This window comes from Chamaea fasciata, unplaced genomic scaffold (genome assembly GCF_029207755.1).
Source record: "Chamaea fasciata isolate MVZ Bird 193981 ecotype frontalis unplaced genomic scaffold, bChaFas1.0.hap1 SCAF_225, whole genome shotgun sequence".
NCBI lineage: Eukaryota > Metazoa > Chordata > Aves > Passeriformes > Sylviidae > Chamaea > Chamaea fasciata.
Window position 1 is genome coordinate 22455 of NW_027094310.1, and position 10241 is coordinate 32695.

General features: G+C 67.1%; 1 protein-coding gene across 1 annotated transcript; it reads right to left on the minus strand.

Annotated features, from left to right (window-relative positions):
* Positions 1–34: 34 nt before the first annotated feature.
* Positions 35–5127, minus strand: RCE1 (Ras converting CAAX endopeptidase 1). The gene is made up of 8 exons (XM_066208355.1): positions 4925–5127; positions 3234–3336; positions 3060–3143; positions 2536–2614; positions 1427–1594; positions 1131–1202; positions 593–655; positions 35–345 (listed from the first exon to the last, which is right to left on the minus strand). Exons 1-8 carry the CDS (start codon positions 5095–5097, stop codon positions 134–136), a joined length of 954 nt encoding a protein of 317 aa, XP_066064452.1. The 5' UTR covers positions 5098–5127; the 3' UTR covers positions 35–133.
* Between the last annotated feature and the right edge of the window lie 5114 nt (positions 5128–10241).

Sequence of the window (10241 nt, forward strand, 5' to 3'; positions counted from 1 at the left end):
CCAGTCCCGCCCCAGTCCATCCCAGCGCGCCGCACAAAGCCTTAAACCACTTTAATCACAAAAATAGACTCTTGTGTGGCGGCTCCTATAAAAAGGGGGGGGTTGGGGGAGGGGCGGGCGCCCCCCCCCCGTGTCAGGAGCAGGCGGGGGGGTCGCGGCAGGGGGGGCGCGCCCCGAAGAAGGCGGGCTCGGTCAGGGGGTGCAGCAGCAGCAGGAAGCCCAGCACGCCCAGCAGGTAAGCGGGGAGCAGCGCCCGGCGCCGCGGGTGCCCCAGGGCCGCGCCCAGCGCCGGGAACCCCATGGAGTTACAGAAGGAGTGACACAGAACCGGCCCCGCCAGGTGACCTGGGGACAGGGAAACGGGGACATTGGCACCCCAAAAACACACCCGGGACACCCCAAACCTCTGCCAGGGACATCAAACCCCCCTGACATCCCAATGTCCCCCTGGGAACCCCATGGAGTTACAGGAGTGACACAGAACCGGCCCCGCCAGGTGACCTGGGGACAGGGAAACGGGGACTGGGGACCCCAAAATCCCCCCTGAACACCCCTGGGGGCTCATGGAAGCCCCCGCGCCCCCCAGACCCACCGGTCCTGAGGAACAGGAAGGCCGTGTAGGCCCCGAACACGGCCGTGTAGGAGAACTGGAATGCTGCGGGGGAGGAAAAGGGGGGTCAGGGGCACCCCAAAACCCCCCGGGACCCCCAAATCCATCCCCCAGCCCTGCCAGAGACTGAAAGGAACCACAAGGGCAACCCTGGCCCCAAAAATCCCACCCCAACTCCCCAAATCCCACCCTGGGCACCCCAAATTCCACCCTTGACACCCAAAATCCCATGCTCGACACCCCAAATCCCACCCTGGGTACCCCAAATCCCACCCCAAACACCCCAAATCCCACCCCAAACACCCCAAATCCCACCCTGGCCCCAAAAATCCCACCCTCGACACCCCAAATTCCCCCCAGAACAGCCCTGGGGTACCCCAAGACCCCTCTGGAGCCCCCCAAACCACCCCAAGCCACCATAAAAACCCCCCAGACTCCCTCAATTCTCACTCTGGACACCCCAAACTCCCTCAAGACCCCCCAAATTTCCCCCAGACCCCCTCCCCAAACCCCCCCTCACCCGCTGCCATGAAGATGCTGCCGACGGAGCCGTGGCGGAAGCGGAGCTGCTCAATCACGTGGTGGAAATGGGCTGGGGGCAGCGGGATTTGGGGTTTTTGGGGGATTTGGGGTTTTTGGGGGTTCGGGGAGCATTGAGGGCTGCAGGGGAGGGGAGTCAGTGGGAGTTTTGGGAGGTTTTTGGGGTTATTTTGGGATCCCGCTCACCAACCCCTAAGAACAGGGGGCAGGCTGGTACAGCAGGGTTTTGGGGTGGGGATTTGGGGTGTTTTTGGGATATTCTGGGGTTCCACTCACCGACCCCAAAGAAGAGGGGGCAGGCCAGCACGGCGGGGCCGGGCCCCGTGCAGGGCACCAGCATGGGCAGCATGCAGGCCCTGAACACCAGCTCCTCTGTCAGCGGGGCCACCACCTGGTTCCGCAGCCAGCGCACGTCGCCGAGGCACAGCGCCCACAGCCGCGGGTCTGGGGGACCCCAAAACCCCAGAGCTGAGCCCCAAAACCTCATAGGACTGAGCCCCAAAACCCCACGGAGCTGAGCCCCAAAACCCAAAAAAACTGAGCCCCAAAACCCCAGAGCTGAGCCCCAAAACCCCAAAACACTGAGCCCCAAAACCCCAGAGGACTGAGCCCTAAAACCCCAGAGCTGGGCCTCAAAACCCAAAAAAACTGAGCCCCAAATCCCCACAGAGCTGAGCCCCAAAACCCAAAAAAACTGAGCCCCAAAACCCCACAGAACCAACCCCCAAAACCCCACAGAACTGAGCCCCAAACCCCACAGAACTGAGCCCCAAAACCCCAAAAAACTGAGCCCCAAATCCCCACAGAACCAACCCCTAAAACCCCACAGAGCTGAGCCCCAAAACCCCACAGAACTGAGCCCCAAACCCCACCGAACTGAGCCCCAAAATCCCACAGAGCTGAGCCCCAAATCCCCACAGAGATGAGCCCCAAAACCCCACAGAACTGAGCCCCAAAATCCCACAGAACTGAGCCCCAAATCCCCACAGAGCTGAGCCCCAAAACCCCACAGAACTGAGCCCCAAATCCCCACAGAACTGAGCCCCAAATCCCCACAGAGATGAGCCCCAAAACCCCACAGAACTGAGCCCCAAACCCCACAGAACTGAGCCCCAAAACCCCACAGAACTGAGCCCCAAATCCCCACAGAGATGAGCCCCAAAACCCCACAGAGCTGAGCCCCAAAACCCCACAGAACTGACCCCCAAACCCCCAGATTCCCACAAGCTCCCCAAACCCAAAAAAAACCCCCAAACCACCCCAAACTCCCCCATTTCACCCCCTCACCCCCCCCAGGTTCCACTCCCCGTTTTGGGGACCCCCCCCAACCCCAATTCCTGAGCCCCCCAAATTCTCGCCCCCTCCCCAAATTGTCCCCCCCTTACCCAGGGCCACCCTGATGCCATCGAGCCACCTCCAGGGACAGTCCATGGACAGCTGGATCAGGGGCCCCAGGAACAGGATCTGGGGGGTCAGGGGGGGTTTGGGGGGGTCAGAAGGGTTTGGGGGGGGCTCAGGGAAAGTTTTGGGGTGTTTGAGTGGGTTTTGGGGGGTCCCAGGGGGGATTTTGGGGGGGGGGGTCCCAGCCCTTCTCATACCCACCGTGGTGAGCCGGATCTGGGGGGGTCAGTGAATTTGGGGGGGGGCTTTGGGGGCCAGGAGAAGTCAGGGGGATTTTGGGGGTCCCGAGGGGGGTCCTGAGTGGGTTTTGGGGGTCCCAGGGGGGATTTTAGGGGGAGTCCCAACCCCTCCCACACCCACCACACACGAAGAACCCAAGCAGAGCATCCGGGGGAGGAGGGGGCTCAATAAATTCTGGGGAGGGTCCAGGGGCTCAGGAGGATTTTGGGGATCCCCGAGGAGTGTCCCAGGGATATTTTGGGGGGGGTCTCAGCCCCCCCAGACCCACCATGGTGAGCAGCAGAGGCAGCAGCGTGGCCGGGACCAGCCCCTCGAGGCGCAGCCCCAGCAGCGCGGGCAGGGGGGTGTCAGCCTGGAGAGGGGGGAAATGGGGGGGGTCAGGGGGGTCTGGGGGGGGCTCTGGGACCCTCCCCCCGATTTTTGGGGACCCCCCCGAGCTCACCTTGACCCCCGTGAGCTCCTTCCAGAGCCACACCAGGGCCGGGGACAGCCCCGACACCACCAGGACGCTGGTGAAGCGGCGCTTGATCTCCGACGGGTGGTCCCTGGGGACGGGGGGTCCCGGGGGGGGGGGTTTGCACCCCAAAATCCGCCCCCCCGATATCCCCACAACACCCCCAGGCGCTGAGGAGACCCCCTCCCCCAACCCAGGCCTTCTTTGTGCACCCAAAATCCCCCCGAAAAACAGCCGAGGGGCTGTGCCAACCCTATGGGCACCCCAGGGACCCCAAACCCCTCCAGGGACCCCAAAATCCCCCCCAGGGACCCCAAACCCCTCCAGGGACCCCAAAATCCCCCCCAGGGACCCCAAAATCCCCCCAGGGACCCCAAACCCCTCCAGGGACCCCAAAATCCCCCCCAGAGACCCCAAAATCCCCCCCAGGGACCCCAAACCCCTCCAGGGACCCCAAAATCCCCCCCAGGGACCCCAAAATTCCCCCAGGGACCCCAAACCCCTCCAGGGACCCCGAAATCCCCCCCAGGGACCCCAAACCCCTCCAGGGACCCCGAAAGCCCCCCCAGAGACCCCAAAATCCCCCCCAGGGACCCCAAACCCCTCCAGGGACCCCAAAATCCCCCCCAGGGACCCCAAAATCCCCCCAGGGACCCCAAACCCCTCCAGGGACCCCAAAATCCCCCCCAGGGACCCCAAACCCCTCCCCGATGCTCTGTGCACGCCCCCAGACCCCCCGAATCCCCCTAGGACCCCCCTCAGCTGCCCCCAGACCCCCCGAATCCCCTTCAGACACCCCAATTCCCTCGTAGGTGCCCCACAGACCCCGCAGATCCCTCTCCGACCGCTCGTGCTCGCCCCCAGGCCTCCCCAAATTCCCCTCAAACCCCCCTGAGACCCCCCAAACCCCCCCGAGACCCCCCAAATCCCCCCCAGACCCCCGGAGGCGGCGGGCCGTACCTGGGCAGGGGGCTGCCCCACACGTACAGGCTCCGAATCTCCCCCAAACCCCCCTGAGACCCCCCAAAACCCCCGGAGACCCCCCAAACTCCCCCCGAGATCCCCCAAATCCCCCCCAGACCCCCGGAGGCGGCGGGCCGTACCTGGGCAGGGGGCTGCCCCACACGTACAGGCTCCGAATCTCCCCCAAACCCCCCTGAGACCCCCCAAAACCCCCCGGAGACCCCCCAAACTCCCCCCGAGATCCCCCAAATCCCCCCCAGACCCCCGGAGGCGGCGGGCCGTACCTGGGCAGGGGGCTGCCCCACACGTACAGGCTCCGAATCTCCCCCAAACCCCCCTGAGACCCCCCAAAACCCCCCGGAGACCCCCCAAACTCCCCCCGAGACCCCCCAAATCCCCCCCAGACCCCCGGAGGCGGCGGGCCGTACCTGGGCAGGGGGCTGCCCCACACGTACAGGCTCCGAATCTCCCCCAAACCCCCCTGAGACCCCCCAAAACCCCCCGGAGACCCCCCAAACTCCCCCCGAGATCCCCCAAATCCCCCCCAGACCCCCGGAGGCGGCGGGCCGTACCTGGGCAGGGGGCTGCCCCACACGTACAGACTCCGAATCTCCCCCAAACCCCCCTGAGACCCCCCAAAACCCCCCGGAGACCCCCCAAACTCCCCCCGAGACCCCCCAAATCCCCCCCAGACCCCCGGAGGCGGCGGGCCGTACCTGGGCAGGGGGCTGCCCCACACGTACAGACTCCCCACGTAGGAACAGGCCAGGCTGAGGCAGCCGAGCACGGCGGCCCAGCAGGGCCCGGCCCGGGCGGCTCCGGGGGCTCCGGGGGCCGCTCCCGACCCCGGCCCGGCCCACGGGGAACCGGGGGGCTGCGGGGCCGCCATGGCGGGGCGGGGCCTGCGCGGGGGGCGGGGAAAGGGGCGGGGCCGGGGGCGGGGAGGGAGCGGTGCGTGGGGTGGGCGGGGATAAGGAAAGGTGATGGGCGCGGCTATGTAAATGAAGGAGGGCGTCAGTGGCCGGGCGGGGCGATGGGGTCGGGTGGGAAACTGGGATGGACTGGGGGAGACGAGAAATTGCGGGAAGCAGGAATGACTGGGACAACTGGGGTTGACCCTGGGAAACTGGGAGCGAACTGGGAGAACTGGGATTGTGAGGATACAGTAACTGAGAGTGACTGGAGGAAATGAAACCCATGAAAGGAACTGGGAGCGACTGGTTTAACTGGGATGGGGGTACTGGGATGAGCCAGGACTGGGTGAACTGGGAGGGCGGGGGGCTCCGTCCTGTCCCTCAGAGCAGCCACTCGTCGGGGTCCTGCAGTTGGGGGGTTCCTGGGGTTACTGGGGGGTCCTGGGGGTCCCAGGGGAGGGAGGGACCCCCGAACCCCACCTGGCCCTGCGTGCTCCGGAGCCCTTCCTCCTCCTCCTGCTGCTCCTCCCTCCGCCCCCGGCGCTGCTTTGGGGGGGTCTCTGTGGGGGCGCAGGAGGGGGTTCAGTGCCCGAGGGGTGGGGGGTTTTGGGGACCCCCCCACCCCCCGTTTCCCCCTCACCCCCGTGGGGCAGCCCCGGCCGGCGCGACACCTCGGCCCACCTGCGGCGTGCGGCCGCCGCCAGCGCCGGCGTGTCCTGCACCTGGGGGGGGGGGTGACACGGTGACACCGGCGACACCCCCGAACCCCCCCAGCCCCGAGGGAAGCCCCCCTGAACCCTCCCCCGAACCCCCAAACCTGCAGGGCGCCCAGGCAGGCGCTGCGGAAGCGGGCGCTGGAGCTGGCGGCCACCACGGCCGTCACCGCGGCCGCCGCCAGGGCCTGGGCTCGGGCCACGCACTGCTGCGCCTGGACGGGGCATTTGGGGGGGTCACGGGGGATTCGGGGGGGTCACGGGGGATTCGGGGGGACCCCCAAAAACCCCGCACCCACCTGGTGCTGGCGGCGCAGCCCCCCCAGGAGGGGGTGCAGGAGGGTGCGGAGCCCCCGGGCCAGCGCGGGGCGGCTGAGGCGCAGCGCGGGCTCCAGCTGGGGCAGCAGCAGCCGCCGCATCCCTGGGCGGGGAGGGGGACACCCCGGATTTGGGGGGGCTCCAAGAACCGTGGGGGACCCCCCCAGGAGCGGGGGGACAGCCCTGAACTTCGGGGACCACCCCAAAGCTTGGGGTCACCCCCCAAAGCTTGGGGTCAGCCCAGGTCGGGTGGCTGGGCTGGAAAAGTGGAGTCTGGGGGAGGAGGGCACGGGGAGCACCCCAAAATCGTGGGGACACCCCTAAAATCTTGGGGACAAGAGGACAACGCAGGGGGACACCCCCCAGAACTTGGGGACACCCCCAAAATCGGGGTCCCCCCCCCTTTTACCTCTGTCGTACTCCCCAAAGGGGTCCCGGTGCCGCAGGAAGAGGAAAAGCAGGAGGGTTTTGGGGTCTCCCTCGAGGGGGATTTGGGGGTCCCCGTCCCCCTCAGGGGGGTCCCAGCACACCCCAAAGGTGACATCGGGGGGCACCGGCTCTGTGGGGACAACGGGGGGGCTGAGTGGGGAGGGGAACCCCAAAATTCCCCCAAAATCCCCCCCAAAAAATCCTGGAACTCCACGGACCTTCCTCATCCTCACCGGAGCCTCGGGGGTCCGGGGGGGTTTGGGGGTTCAGGGGGGTCGCAGCCAGGCCGAAGCCCCCCCAGTCCCCCAGCAGAGAGGGGTCCCCCAGGGCCGGGGGGGGCGGTGGGGGCACGGGGAGCCCCGCGGGGTCGAACAGGTAAAGGTGGGAAGGTCAAAGAGAACAACGAGGGGGGTGGTGTCCCCCTAAAATCCCCCAGAACCCCAAAATCCCACCGGGGCACCCTGAGATCCCCCAGGGAACCCAAATTCTGCCCACCCCCAGCACCCTGAGACCCCCCCCGGACAACCCAAAACTCGCCCCGGGCACTCGGAGACCTCTCCTGGGTACCCGAAATCCCCCTGGACACCCCAAATCCCACCCCAAACACCCCAAATCCCCCCTGGACACCCCAAATCCCACCCCAACACCCCAAATCCCACCCCAAACACCCCAAATCCCCCCTGGACACCCCAAATCCCACCCCAATACCCCAAATCCCACCCTGGGCACCCCAAATCCCACCCCAACACCCCAAATCCCATCCCAAACACCCCAAATCCCCCCTGGACACCCCAAATCCCACCCCAACACCCCAAATCCCACCCCAAACACCCCAAATCCCCCCTGGACACCCCAAATCCCACCCCAAACACCCCAAATCCCACCCCAACACCCCAAATCCCACCCCAAACACCCCAAATCCCACCCTGGACACCCCAAATCCCACCCCAACACCCCAAATCCCACCCCAAACACCCCAAATCCCCCCTGGACACCCCAAATCCCACCCTGGACACCCCAAATCCCACCCCAACACCCCAAATCCCACCCCAAACACCCCAAATCCCACCCTGGGCACCCCAAATCCCCCCGGGACACCCCAAATCCCACCCCAAACACCCCAAATCCCACCCTGGACACCCCAAATCCCCCCCAAACACCCCAAATCCCACCCCAGCCCCCCCCAGGTGCCCCCCGGCCCGGATATTTGCACTCGGCGGAGGGGGGGGCCCGTCCCGGGGGGGGGTCCCGGGGGGGCTGAGGGCGCTGACCGGGAGCAGCTCCAGGTCCCCCCCGAAGCCCGCGGCCGCCAGCGGGGGCGGCACCGGCAGCGGCACCGGCGGCCCCGGGCACGGGCGGAGGCGGCTGCGGGCCGGCCTGGGGGGAACGGACCAGTACACACCAGTCCGGACCAGTACAGACCAGTACACACCAGTACACACCAGTCCAGACCAGTACAGACCAGTACACACCAGTCCGAACCAGTACGGAACAGTCTGGACCAGTACGGACCAGTTCGGACCAGCCCAGCCCAATCTATCCCAGACCCACCCCCTGCCTCATCCCAGTCCCATCCCAGTCCCCCAGTCCCCCCAGTCCCATCCCAGTCCCCCAGTCCCCCCAGTCCCATCCCAGTCCCATCCCAGTCCCCCCAGTCCGTACCCAGTGAAGTGCTGGCTCTGCACTCTCAGCCTCACTCCCGCCTGTGCCCAGGGGGGCTCCGGGCTGGGGGACACGGTGGGGGGCGGCGGGGGGGGGAACACCCCAATGATTAGGGGGTCCCCCGGAGTGCGGTGACCCCAGTTCGGGTGACCCCAAGGTGGGGGTGTCCCCAAGGTGGGGCTCTCACCTGAGGGTTCGGCACGCGACATTCCCATCCACACTGACACAGAAATGAAACTCCACCTGGTGGGGGGGGGGGGGGGCCGGGGGGGTTATTGGGGGAACCCCCTCCCCTTTTTGGGGACCCCCCAAACCCCACCTGGTACCTCGGGGTGCACGAGGCCGGTCCGGTGCAGGAGCCGCCACAGGGATCTCCGGGCGGGGGTCAGCAGAAGGGGGTGACAGATCTGGGAGGGGGGGGAACCCCAAAATCCCCCACGACCGCCGGGGTGGGGGCAAATCTGGGGGGAGGCTGAGGGCACCCCAATAGCCCCCAAGGAACTTGGCCCAGTTTGTGGGGGTCCCACCCCATCCCCCCGTGTGTTTTAGGGGGTCCCAGCCCCCCCGAGTGACCCCATTTCCCCTCCCCCCACCAGTGACCCCATTATTTCCCCCCCCACCCCCCCCAAATCCAGGCCACCCCGACTATTTTTATCCTCCTGCCCCAATTCCCGCTCCCGGGGGGGCTCCCGGGGGCCCCCCCCGACCCCAATTCCCACCCCCAAGGTGACTTTGGGGGGGCTGGGAAAGCGAACAGAGAGAGAGAGGGGGGAGACCCCAAAATCCCCCCCCCCAAAATAAAACTCACCTGGAAGCTCCTTTGCACCTGAGCCTGGGCCAGGATCCTCCCGCAGCACGGGGGGGGATTTGGGGGGGCTCCCGGCAGCTCCCCCCGGGGGGCTGGGAGGGATTTGGGGGGGTTTAGAGGGTTTGGGGAGGATTTTTGGGGGGGTTTTAGGGGACCCCCAGAGAGGTTTGGGGGGGGGGGGGCTCTGAAAGGAGTTGGGGTGTCCCTGGGGGGGGTCAGGGGGTCACAGAGAAGTTTTTTGGGGGGGGGGGTCTCTGGAGGGTTTTGGGGGCTCTCTTACCTCCCCCCAGCGCTTGGGGGTCGAGGTCACGGCCGAGGGGTCCTGAGGCCGCCACTGAGAAAATGGGGGGGTCAGAGGGTCTGAGGGGAGCCCGGAGCCCCCCAGGACCCCCCAGGACCCCCCAGCCACCTGTGAGGGTGCAGGGGAGCCCCCCTGGGTGCCCGCTCGCCGTCAGGGCCACCAGCAGAGCTCCCCGTCGGGGCTCCCCGTTTTTGGGGGTCCCCAGGGCCACCAGCAGCTGCTCCAGGACCTGCGGGGCCCGAACAGGTGGGGAGACCCCCCAAAAACCCCTCAAAACCTTCCCCAGTGACCCCTGACCTCCCAAAACCGCCCCTCAGAGACCCCCCCCAGGGACCCCAAACCCACTGACCCCTCATAGTGACCCCCAATGTCCACCAGGCCCCACAGGCCTCCTCAGTGACCCCCCCCAGGGACCCCAAACCCACTGACCCCTCATAGTGACCCCCAATGTCCACCAGGCCCCACAGGCCTCCTCAGTGACCCCTCAGTGACCCCCCCCAGGGACCCCAAACCCACTGACCCCTCATAGTGACCCCCAATGTCCACCAGGCCCCACAGGCCTCCTCAGTGACCCCTCAGAACCCCCAAAACCGCCCGCGGGGACCCCCAAAGCTCCCGCAATCCTCTCTAGTGATCGCGGACCCCACAAAACCCCCCCAAATCCCCCCAGACCCCCCTCGCCCCCTCACCCCCCTCACGGCCTCCTCCGCCATCTTTGTCCCCCTCTCCCCACAGCGCCCCTTGGCGGGCGGGGCAGCTCGAGTGGCGGGAAACCTCTGGCGAAGGGGGCGTGGCCTCCGCCTTCGTCGCCATGGTAACGCCCAGGGAGGGGGTGTGGCTCCGGGGGCGTGTCCTGCAGGCCCCGCCCCCCGGGGTGTGATGAGCTGC